Source organism: Glycine soja, chromosome 20, assembly GCF_004193775.1.
Source record: "Glycine soja cultivar W05 chromosome 20, ASM419377v2, whole genome shotgun sequence".
Taxonomy (NCBI): Eukaryota; Viridiplantae; Streptophyta; class Magnoliopsida; order Fabales; family Fabaceae; genus Glycine; species Glycine soja.
This window is the reverse complement of record NC_041021.1, coordinates 38,250,707-38,263,623: the sequence shown is the minus strand read 5'-3', so window position 1 is coordinate 38,263,623 and position 12,917 is coordinate 38,250,707. Positions and strand designations below refer to the sequence as shown.

Genomic DNA, 12,917 nt, shown 5'->3' with positions numbered 1-12,917 from the left:
AATGTCAGATAAGCACTTTACAAAAATATCAATTCAACAAAAATATGAAGAGTTCTCTCTTGTGTTGTACTTGTATCCTGAATTCCCTCTCACATTCCATGCACTTTAATGGTGATGTCGTGGTGTTTAGTGTTGGTGTTACTGTGTTAATGGGGTGGTGCTTTGGTTAAGTTGTGTAGTTTGGATGTGGTTTTTGTAATGATTGAGGTACTAACGATGTAATTTAATTTTCATCAAAAAAAAAAAAACGATGTAATGTATAACAGAATATGTGAATGTAAGGAATTCACAATATTTGGTGTGTAATGAATTGGAAATGGTTTGGTATGTCGTGAACCGAACCGATTTTATAACTTTTTATGATATCTGTATTGTTTTTTCTATTGCTTTGAATTAGATTGTTTTTGCATTGATAACATCGTGTGGAAGAGGCACTGGAACAGATTAACAATGTATCTTGTCCCTTGTGTAATTTTTTTTTTTTTTTTTTTGCGTTTATTGCATAATCTGTACAATCCCCTTGTGAAGTGCATTTGTTGTTCTAGTAAAATCAAGTGTTATCAGCAAGGAACATTGCTGCAATTATAATTAGTTAATTACAAGTGGATTCTGCGTAAAGGACATTGCACTTAACGCCTCCAATACGCAAAATAGGATAGCTCTTCAATGGGTCCATTGGAAATTTGTAATCACTCTTTTTATTCAAACTTTTGCTGAGTTTGCCAGTGCCAGACGAAGATTCCCTCTCTGCAGTCCTTTCAAAGACCTCGTGGGACTATTGTCTACTCTCGTGCCCACTTATGATGTTGTTGGTATTGTATTTACCTTAGGACCCAAAACATGATTTTTTTTTTGTCCCTGAAAAGAAAAACTCACGTGCTGCACGTCACCTCTCTCCACAATTTTGAATTAATTATTTTAAATTGATTTATTTCTTAGTTTTCACATGTGATGTGTTACATAATACATACATGTCACTGTGTCAGATGTATTATTAAGGGACACATCAGCATCTAAGAATACTAATATGAATGAGATTAGCATATTTCGTTTAAAAAAAAAAAGAATGGAAGACCGAAAAATGGACCTGACTGAAACATTTGGAGAAGTTCTGTAACCAAAATCTTAAAATTAAAAGAAAAGAAATGTTACTGTGTCAGATGTATTAGCGGCATTTTTTTTAATATTTTTTTTAAAAAATATTTTCTATGTAATTAATTAAAATTTGTTCAAAATCATTAATTAATTTTGATAAGTCAATTTCTCATTTAATTATTTTTTCTTCTAAAAAAATGAGAAAATAGATGATGTAATCACAATATTCATATAAGATAAATTTATTAATTTTTATAATAATTTCTTTAAAAGTCATGTTAAGTAGTAACGTTAATTTGTGATTGATTGACCATGTGAAATAGTTTCACACTGTCAATGCATCACTATTCAACTCTAAAAAATTATGAAAAAATGATTTTTTTATTAAATAATTAATTAAAGAGAATTTTGATATGCGGGTTTATAAAGTATGCATTACAAAATGAAGAAGTAACAAACTTAACCGGGAAGAGAAATATTTATAAAGATTATTTCACCCTGAAAAATAATAATTCAAGTTTGTTAGACGAAGATGGGTGTACCGAATAGTATTGGTATACATTTTCATAAATTTCATAATAAATCTAAGAGAAACGTTAGTTAACCGTATTCTAATGTAAAATAATTTTAATTAGGTAATTCTACTCTAGATTTTTTAGAGATTTGATTGTTTATATGAATACTTAAAGCCTTAAACTACAAACTATAACTTGCGAAATTTCTAAGAAACTTCTCCACTCGGCATACTCTTACAAACTGTAGTAATTTCTGTCTTAAAAGAAAATGCAGAGAGAAAATCTTCCGCAACGCAATACACATATATTAAGGTGAAAGAAAGAAAAAACCTAGTTAATTGTATTGTAATAAAGCCCAATACAATATTATAAAAAAAAACAAAAAAAGCTCAATACAAATATGACTGCTGTAAATGATATGAAAAAACGATTTCACGAATATAACGTTTAAAATAAAACACAAGTTTCGGTAAATTTCAAAAGCCGTTCAGATTTACAGTCAATTTTGGATGTATAAAAAAAAAAAACGCCACTTCATATGTAAGAATTTGGACGCATATCCTTGGCCATTACTTGTAAAAAAATATACTAATTCAATGGGGAACAATTTAACCACATTTAATTATCTCAAGACTAAATCTTTTTTTAAGAACCTCGTGTTCAGTGGGTATTCTAATTAACTCAAACATTTTCTGACCAATTCACCTCGATGATCGGTTAAATAAATTTTTAATTGTACAATAAATTATAATTAAGACTAAATCTTTTTTAAGAACCTCGTGTTCAGTTGGTATTCTAATTAATTCAAACATTTTTTGACCAATTCACCTCGATGATCGGTTAAATAATTTTTTAATTGTACAATAAATTATAATTAGATTACGTACAGTTTAAAAACATTTACACTTTCAGAATATTTTAATAAAATTCTTTGTAATATAATGGTTTTACTACATTCTTCCCTTAGTGCCTATAATTTATTAAAACCTATGAAAGAGTGTAAATCTTATTCCTAATTTAGTGGATCTCACTCCATCAAACACTGATTCTTCCCTTACAGTGGACTCTATTTAATTTACTACTTGAATCAGAAATCCAAATTGACATCTTTACCTGCCAGCCAGACGTACAATTGAATTATAATACTTATGGCTGTTAGCTTGAAATTTCCATGGAAAAGCACCTTAAAAACAACCCAACTGTGGTTGTCCCCGCCTCTTCAATTCTTTCTTCTTTCTTAGAATAAATGCCAAACCTTTTGCTTATGAGACACGCACCACATTACACCAACCTTGTGAAAGGAGGTTTCAGGCCGTGCCACTAATTGGCTTCACACACTCATCATAACCAACCTCATCTGCATTGAGTACCCAAAACAGAGAACTCTATAAAAGATCATCTCATTTGGTTTGCCCTGTGGAACATACAACAGTTGTGTGTTGGTGTTTCTTTACCTTTTGTTTCTGAGTTCTTCGAACAATACTACTACATTTCCTTTGGTGGACAAAGAACACCATCTAATTAAAACTCCTACTCAGTAAGTTTCTTTGAAGTGTGCTATATATCATACATTCTATTAACACCTATCATTTATTTGTATCTTTCTTTTTCCGTCACATCATATATCACTTATCATACGTACATTTCTCTCTTTTCCCCTCTTTAGGTGTTGAATAAAGTTTAGTGTCTATTAAACTTTTCTCGTTTCTCTTGTGTTGGCGTAACAAGCACTATGTTGGAGGGACATCAACTTTTGGGCTTTGGCTTCTTTGTAATTGGTTTATGGCACTTCTTCAACCACATCAAGCTCCATGCTCTTAGTTCCAAGTCCTACTCATCAACCCTATGGTTTCCCACCAAAATATCCAGATACTTGGAGCTCCACTTCATCATGGCAAGCTGCACAATCTTCATTGCCTCGGAACTCTTCATTGCTCCCATTCATCACCAACCATTAGACCCTGATGGAACCATTCCCACCACCCATCTCCACAACTTTGAACACTCCTTCATGGCCATGGCTTTCTTGGTCTATGCCATTTTTGCCATAGTTCTTGATAGAAAATGCATCAAAGCTCAGCATGAGCTAACTAATTTGCTAGGAGCCTTAGCTTTTACACAACAATTTCTTCTCATCCACCTTCACTCTAGGGATCACATGGGACCAGAAGGCCAATACCACTTCTTGTTGCAACTTTTGATCATTATTTCTTTGAGTACAACCCTCATGGGAATTGGCTTCCCTAAGAGCTTCTTGGTCTGCTTTGTGCGTTCTGTCAGCATAATCTTCCAAGGTGTGTGGCTTATGGTCATGGGTTTCTTGCTTTGGACACCAGGGTTCCAAGCCAAAGGTTGCTTCATGCACCTTGAGGAGTCTGATGAATATGTAGTGAGATGCAGTGATGATGAGTCACTTCATCGTGCTATCTCCTTGGTGAACATTCAGTTCAGCTTCTTGTTGATTGTAGTCACCATTTTTGGCATGTCTTTCTACTTGATTCTGGTTAAAAGATATGGTGAGAAAGTGGAGTATGTTTTTCTGACAAAGGAGGAACATTACGGTGAAGAAGATGGCTTTGTGAAACCTAAAGTCACTATCCACCTTGACAATAACATCCACGTTGAATCCCAATCCCAAGAGAAAAGCATGCGAGAGCAAATTTAAAATAAGCACTTTGTGATACCTAAAGGCATTGGTGTAAACGGTCAATCAATCAGAAATATCATTCTTATGATTTTCAAATAATTATGGTAAAAATCAACAAATTTACTGTTATGATTTATTTATTAAGCCAAGTGAATCAATTAGTGTGTATGTAAATATTCAGAGACTTGCTATGATCTTACTCTATAGGAACAGAATTGTCTATGATTAAAAAAATACATGTAGGCTCTCATAAAATATACAACTTTGTGATTGCATTGCTGGTATTCTTAGCACACTTATCGTTAATTAGGAAAAGAGTAAAACTTTGCTTTGGTCTCTAGGAGTGTAAAACACTATCATGTTTGAAACTAAGAAAATTCAAAACTTACTTTTAGTATGCCAATTTAACCCCTATGGAAAAGGGGTCTTGTTTATCCCTAGTGCAAGCTCATGAACGCAATGTTAAGACCTTCTTTCCGGCATCAAGAAAATATGTTAAAAATGCTATGCTTTTAAAAAAAAATTATTTTCAAAATTTATTTCCAAAACTTTAAATGAAAACAGATGGATACCAAGCAAAGTTTTATTTTTTTAAAATAGAAAAATATTTTAAAACAATGTTCAAGAGGTCCTAAATTATCTCCAATTCTTTTTATGTTAAAAAATATCTATTTTAACCATGTGTTTTACAACAAAAAATAAAACCATAACCATCACCGAAACTAATGGGAATGGAAAATCCAAGCGGTTAATACTAGGGAGATTTGTTTATCAAATGAGGCATGAACAACCAAATAAATAAACTTGACACTACACTTTAATTCAAAACTTTAAATCTCATATTTATAGGTTTTATATTCACTTATATGATATTCTACTTTTCATTTTTATCAAATTTGAAATTTCACCTCCCAGTTATACTCTCATAAACCATTTAGGAAATGAGGCAAAATTCATTTTCAATTTTTTTAGCTTTCATATCAGATTTAACGGACGTTCAGTGAGTTTCAGGTATTCATAGATTCCATACCACAGGCAACACGTATTCATTCCATAGTTAGTTACAGGTACTCAACTCATTCCATAATGTGGTAGCAGTAACTGGCGATTTGGTATAGGAAAGAACCATTGCATTGGCTTATTTTACAAGGGTGGTTCCTTCAGTAACTATCAATATCTGTCTCTGGCGTCCGCAGGTAGTAACGCAGACAATTCACCAAAACCTGCTCATTCAAAATCACAAAAAATAATTCCCCGTGCAATTAAATTCAGCAAAATGAATGACTTGGTGTTGGATAAAAGGCAAACCGACTTATTTAAAATCAATGCAATAGTTAGTCAGATAAACAAACGATTCCTAAATTAGTTCTTCCTCAGCATATAGGAAAAATTTCTCCATTTCTTTGAACACGAGGGTTACCTGAGACATTGAACTGTTCAATGCAGCCCCGCCGTAACTAACATGAAATGTATCCTTAGCAACCAAACCCTGAGAGAAAGGGGGGTAAAGTTACTTAGGGTAAATGAATCAAGCAGAGGCGGACAGAGACAAAGAGGAAGATACCTCTGTATCAATCTCAGCCGACTCAACATCAATGTTTACATCTGCAATGACTTTGATGATTTCAACCAGCAATCCCGGCCTATCTGCTGTCTCTATATACAGCAAGCTGATAAATATTGAATTAAAAAGCATTATAGATGGCATCATGCGCCTATTGCATATTGGGTTGTTTATTATGCTAGTTATTTGGTGTCTAAACAGTACAAGTAATAAACAGCTCAAAAACTACAATATCCACTAGTTATAAGATGCAAACCTCCTCTTGGGCCCATCTTCCTTAACTTGTATACGAGTTTTGATATCATCATCAAGCTGCACAAAACAGCATAAAGTTGATATTATTGAATTGAATACTTGCAACGTGCAAAATCTGGTAGAAGTAACTAAGCTTTTTTTAGGGTTTTGTGAATGTGTGGCCTTAGGAGTTAGGACACATGTTATGGAATAAGAATATAAACTAATAAAAATTACAAGCATTTAATCTTTTGAAAATCTTAAAAGCATTTAATATTTTCCTTTGTTAAGTAATTAATAAAGACTTGAGTAATAAAAGCTATTTTAATACCATCAAAAATTAAAAATACCCCTTTTCTATATAATAAAAAGAACCAAGCATCTTCTAGTATAAGTTCAATCTATATACAGCATGATAAAATCTATGCACCCAAAATCAACATAGAAACAGGATCTAAAAGTTCACAAAACTACGATAAGTGTGGCATATTATATGACTTCTAAATTCCAGCATATCAATTTAGCAGCCCCAATATAGTCCGTCCGGCAATAATGTCTGGCAATAATTAAACATAGAAAATCATATATAGAAAGACATAGTGGGCATGGAATCTGAGAAGTGAAGACAGAATCTTTGCCATTTAATATTAATAATCTCAAGAAGTTTAAGAAAAAAAGGTCATCAGGTAATCTCTTTAAGGCATTCTCACTTTTTCGAATAGAAAGAGACACACAAACACTGGAATAAGCATAATTGGTTTATGTTCAGTATAATGTTTCAATTTCTAGGTGGTCAAAATCAGGAGGTAGCCCGTAGCCTAGCCGTAGCTCCCAAAAGTTTTAATTTAACAACAAAAATCATCAAATGAGAAAAAGTGAAAAAGCATTGTCCACTACCTGAAAATAACACAAGATTGGCAAAACCATCTATTGGGAAATGAAATGACACAAGGATACATGAATAAATCAAATATGATGTCAGAGTTTTGTTTGAGGCCTAAAAGTTCACCCAGGCACACAAGACTATAGACTAACAAATTAATCAGGAAATGTTTTATAAATATCTGCAACCTTGAACCTTCCTCAAAAAAGTAGGAAAAAAAACAACAAAGCCAGAGGAATTCCTCAATAAAGTAATATTTATTTTATACAAAAAACAAAAAAAAAAAAGGAAAGGAAAACTGGAAGAGTGCAATTCACCTTCTTCTTTGGAGCCTTTATGCCAAACACTTCACCCATCGCTAGTAGTTCACTGGACTCCTACACAAATTATATAATATTTGTGAGTAAGGAAAAACTTAAAATTAAGAGCAAACTAAAGTATATTTGCAAAAGGTAACAAGGAAAAATTGTGTTTATAAAAAAATGTTAATTACAAGGGAGCTTCTTATATATAAAGTAACCATATCAGAAATCCAGAGGAAATTATCTATGAAACAAACTTACAGGATGATATTTCAACAGATTGTTAATAATGGTAAGCCGAATCCTCTCTAACATATCAGGATCTTCAACTTTGCGTCCAGTGTCTCTGTGACAATATGAACATCAAATAAATCTGTAAAGACCAAGGCTCTAATGAAGCAGTGAAAACAAATTAGACAATAAATGATCAGTGAGATTTTTATTTCTTCTTCGTCATACGTGCAAGATACCTCATTCAAGTATATCAAAACTAACACAACATATACATTTGAAAATAAGAATAATTTCATTATCTTCTTATTGTTCAAATTTTACAAGATTTGACGTGAATAATCTAGGTAATATATGGTTATAATTCGACAGTTAGATCAATAAAATCATACTTTATACAAAGTTAATGATGGTGGAAGAATAAGTGCAACTTAAACCAGAAGTATCAAGAGAACAAATCCTCTTATCTGGATTCTAAGAGATATTAATTGAATTTAGCAACACCGAAAGAGAAGACTGTAATTCAGAGAAATCCCTAACATACAGATTTCTAAATAAGTGAAAATTCTGGAAAGCAGCAGAATGAGATGAAGAATGAAACCAAATTACGGGAGCATAGCGCAAACAAGAGAGATAAAAAAAAGTCTAGGGAATGCATCAAGGAGGACCCCCCAAAGATCCTCCCAAAATTTAAACCATCACCCACACCCTAGGAAATAAAAGATCTAGAAGAAGCACAACCTTGAGATATAAATTTCCAAGGGCTACAAGGCATTAACCACAGAATTAACACCCATCCCATCAGAATGCAAACTACACTTTGGATAACTTGATGCCATAAAGAACTGGTCCGTGGAGTAAAAAGCCCAAAAGCCATTTTGGCTGTCAAAGCAATGTTTAACCAAATTTGCAAGACCTAAACTTCATTCCTATTATGTTCTACAACAAAATTCCCAACAACCCCAGACTAAAGAAATCCCAAATAAGCTTCTCAATTCTTTGAGCAACAGCCTCCAAAATACAAGGAGAGAAATAATACAAAGGGAAACTAGATAAGGACAATGAGTTAGGGATATATGACCACCTCTTAGAATTTGGACTTAGTGCATAACTCAACCTACAAAATTGACTTGTAAAATAAGGACTGCTCGAGCTTTATAAGCTCTATTTAAGTTATCTCTAGCCAATGTGGGACTAAACACCACCCTTGAGGCTGCAATTAAGGCAACCCCCAAAGAGGCCGCAACTAAGGCGGGTTAGGGCTGACTGCAATTAAGGCAACTTTTCAACACCACTAAGGAAAAGAAAGCACCTTCCCAACTATCTAACCTCCAGGAAATCTTTCCAATGACTGGACCTGAGGAAAGTTCTTCTCAAGTACCCGATAAGAACATGGGGCAATCCATTGTGAGTTAAAAGGATGATCCTCCTGAGTCCAGACACATCTCCATAGAGAGAATATGTCGATGATTCACAGATAAGGGAAATTTCAGTTAAAGACTGACTGATATCTTAACTTATCAAAGAAAAAGAATAGTTATCAGTTTAAGCAGAGAAAATTCACCCATGTTCTTGTTCATTTATTGCTGAAAATGTTATTCAAGAAAAAACAGAGGTAAAGAAACTGGAGGAAAAAGACAAGGAAGACTTACGATTGTGTAATGAAAAATTTTGTTTGCTTGACTAATCCCTCTGTGGAGACAGTTCCCTTTGAAACATCCAATCCCAAATCTTTTAATGCTTTCATCTACCTTGATATGAACAAACAAAGATTAATTATTGACAATACTTATAAAATGATGTGGATAGAGAAAATGAGCTCAAAACTCTAACAAAATTTTATATAAATGATGCCCTTATGTGACATAGCAAGAACAGTTATCTCTCTTCCAACATAATCTCAAACAAGTTGCTGATTGTCAGCCTTCCAACATTCTGATGATTCCAACTTTTTTCTTTCTTTAAAAAGTAAACTACAATGGATTATAAAAGCTGCTCGGTAGTTTTCAGGTGAATTTTATAAAACAAGGAGAAATGAGCCAAATGAGGCTTGTTCACTAAGGGAGCCATGACTTAAGAATGACAAGGAAGATAAGAAAAGAAAAAGAAAGCCACTCCATAGACAACATAAAACTATCATCAAATTTTATTTGCTTTATCATATTTGTTTTTTTAATAGAAAAGATGTATAATGAGGAAACAAAATTAAACAAAGCAAACCTTAGGACCTTCATAAATTGAATAAATCTTATCTAGCAATCACATAGTGAGAGCATCACTTAAATAACAAAATTGCAGTTAATGGATATCAAACTGGTTTGAAAATCTTAGAGATTGCATAATTTAGTTTCCAGTAGCCAAATCACCGTGTCAAGAAGAGCTCCAAGGCGATTCCCAAAGCTAAGCTGCACAATTGTTGCTTCAGAATCTGATTCTTGATCTATTAGAACTATTGGCATAGGAAGACTATCAGGATTGTCACCAGATTGCTGCACAGCAAGAATTAACCATTCAAACATTACAAAAATATATGTACATAAAAGCACGGCATACAAAATCCAGAGGGCATATTTAATGAATAATTAACAAAAGCCCAGATTGGTGGCAAATACATTTGTCAATTATAGCAGCCACTATCTTAGACCAGCAAAAACACACCACCAACAATAGGTGAATATAATACAAGATTGACTTGTAAAATACACAGGAGTTAGGGATGCAAAATATAAGCTGTACTCTAGTGCAGCAGGACATCAAGTCCAGTAGATATTAAAAATCCACATTGAAGGGAATTCTTAAAAAAAAGAAAAAGAAAAGAAACAAACTGCTGCAGACCTGCATATCACATTCTCAATAACATAAAAAGTTTGAGACAAAACATGATCATCACAAGATTATGACCAACAAAGGTCAACTGATTGAAGGATTGATAACAGGAAGACAACAAGAAAGACAGAATCTTGTGCAGCAGCCCTTCAAGCCAAGCTGGGTTTTCTTTTTATTCCTCTTGGACATTATAATAGGTGAGCTGCATCATCTATACCAAAATCCTCAGGGATTCAAGTAAAAATCCTCATCAGATATAGTTAACTGCTCAAAACCATCTAAAAGAAGCTATAATTTTTTTTTAAAAGTATCACACTCAAATTTCAAATTGTTAAAAAGTTTCAGCAACAAGGAGAAAAATATCAGAAGATGCAAGGGGGAAGGAAAGGAAATTATAGGAATTTAGTCATGGTTCTTCAACATGTATTAGGTAGCTCCATTCAGCCTGCTAGCAAAGAAAAATATTTCATAGAAAAAGGAAGAAGAGGAAAAAAGATGCCAACAAAAATATCTTCTAGAATGAAATAGAAGGCACTGTGTACTATAAAGTTGTGAAAACCCTATTTAATCCCAAACTATTTTTTCTCCTCCAATTTAGTCCCTCAAAAATCCTTTTTTGTTTTTTTGCAATTCAATCCCTCATCCATCAAATTTTGCAATTTATGGATAATAGCAAAGATTGTAAATCCCAAATAATAAATCAATGTTTATCACTCCTATTTTTCAACTGTAAAAAAAAATGGTAGACGTGAATGATATGGTGGCAAGAAACACATCACTGACCAGTGAAGCTGAACCAACTGCATTCAAATCATAAGCAGAAGCATATAGAATGTTCCTGCAAAATTTCAACCAGTAGTAAGAGACAAGTGATATAGATACACACCATGGTGACTACATTAAAGAATATTAAAGTTCCAGTTGTGTTCAGAAACTAGAACATAAATCTGATCAATGACAGTGGCTGAACCAACCTTTATTGACTCAACAGACCTGCACCACCAAACATATTCTGGTCTAAACCATATATGGGATCAAGGCCATACAGAGTACAGACCCAAAAAGAGAAAGGAGACAAGATTCCAAGGTACCAAGGGATACATAAGAAGTAAAAAACAATAACAAAAACTAAATAGGCAAAGTTTATCCATAGCAGGAATGCTGAAGCTTCAAGCTTAAGGGTTTTCAAAGCAGGAGAGAAATGGACTATTCCTAACTAAACATTGGTACTAATAGAGAGGTCCTTAAATATGAGAAAGATTCCTGAAAGGATTAATTGATACATAGCTTTAAGGTTTGCAGTTACCACTGAACTAGCAGAGCATTATCACAATTATATATGTTTAATACATGCACATTTGTAATGGCTTGGGGGACCAAGGCCCCTGCTTCCCCCTCCATCCCAGGTACAACAGAATTAATAGCTTTGACTTGCTCAAATAATCCCATCTATTTTTTTCAGTATATGCAAATGAAATGAATAAGGGATAGCATCAATCACAATGATGCATCAAGTTGACTACTTTGGAGCCACTGAAGCTTTACTATTTAGCCCAGGATTTGACACAGCACAAATTGAAAGCTGCATATGAATTTGAAAAGGGGGCATTGACAAGGTGGTTGGAAGAAGTTGACACACAAATTCTTCCAAAACATCCGAAAACAAACATAAAATTAGATCAATAATTGGAAAGATAAAGAGCTGTGAGAACGAAGGATGAAAGCATGCAACTTTAACTATCAGTCAGACACTTGAATAAACTAGTACATTTGCTCACTCTGAATCACTTACACTGCATTTAAACACAACAGAAGTAAGGTGGAAATATAAGATTGGTCTAGTGGTGAAGGGAGAAGGGAAGGGGAGAGAGGTCCTGGGTTGGAATCCCCCACTAACAAAGCCTAACAATACTAACAACTAGCATTTGCCGATCCATAAAAAAAACACAGAAGTAAGGTCAACCAAAATATCCAGAAAACGGCACAGGAGTGACTGAATCCATAAACAACATAAGCTCACAAATAAAATACTGGTTCCATAAGAATCCGTTTCCCCTCAAATTTTTGTTCCTCTGAGAATTGACTTCAATGAAATTTTACGAAATTCCAACAAAAATACAATTAAAATTTGCAAAACAAAAATCAATTAATAATAATATTCGTTTTCTAGTTTCTACTCATTCCTTTCAAGATAATCAGTGCCACTCTTCTGATTTAATTCCATCCCCAGCGAACATGTGTTACATTCTCGTTCCATCACTTCCGTCTTAGTTCATTTATCCATACTAAACTCGACTCGAATCGCAAAGGAATAACAGACAACATCGTAATAATTGACTCCAATAAATCGCTCCGATCTCAAGAACTAACTAAAAAAGGAAAGTACGGCGAAGACGAAGACGAATTCTCACTTGTCCCTGGAGAGGGAGGTTGGGGAGCGGAAGAAGGCGTTGGAGGGAAGAGAGAAAAGAGGAATGGAGCGCGGATCGGAAACCCTACCACCGTGAACGGCGAAGGAAGGAGCGAGGAAAGCATTGGTGAGAGTCATTGATGAGAGTGGAAGTTGGTGAGACTTGTGAGAGAGGTGCGGGCGTGTATATTAGTATTGTTACGTGACGTG

General features: G+C 33.9%; 2 protein-coding genes across 2 annotated transcripts; one reads left to right on the top strand and one right to left on the bottom strand.

Annotated features, from left to right (window-relative positions):
• Positions 1–2,672: 2,672 nt before the first annotated feature.
• LOC114403645 (transmembrane protein 45B-like) lies at positions 2,673–4,431 on the top strand. Its single transcript, XM_028366739.1, has 2 exons — positions 2,673–3,147; positions 3,277–4,431. Exon 2 carries the CDS (start codon positions 3,343–3,345, stop codon positions 4,273–4,275), a length of 933 nt encoding a protein of 310 aa, XP_028222540.1. The 5' UTR covers positions 2,673–3,147; positions 3,277–3,342; the 3' UTR covers positions 4,276–4,431.
• A 768-nt stretch (positions 4,432–5,199) lies between these two features.
• LOC114403647 (ACT domain-containing protein ACR12-like) lies at positions 5,200–12,917 on the bottom strand. The gene is made up of 10 exons (XM_028366740.1): positions 12,709–12,917; positions 11,081–11,135; positions 9,838–9,960; positions 9,124–9,218; positions 7,502–7,586; positions 7,256–7,315; positions 6,078–6,133; positions 5,822–5,927; positions 5,678–5,746; positions 5,200–5,480 (listed from the first exon to the last, which is right to left on the bottom strand). The coding sequence occupies exons 1-10, from the start codon at positions 12,843–12,845 to the stop codon at positions 5,418–5,420; spliced, it is 849 nt and encodes a 282-aa protein (XP_028222541.1). The 5' UTR covers positions 12,846–12,917; the 3' UTR covers positions 5,200–5,417.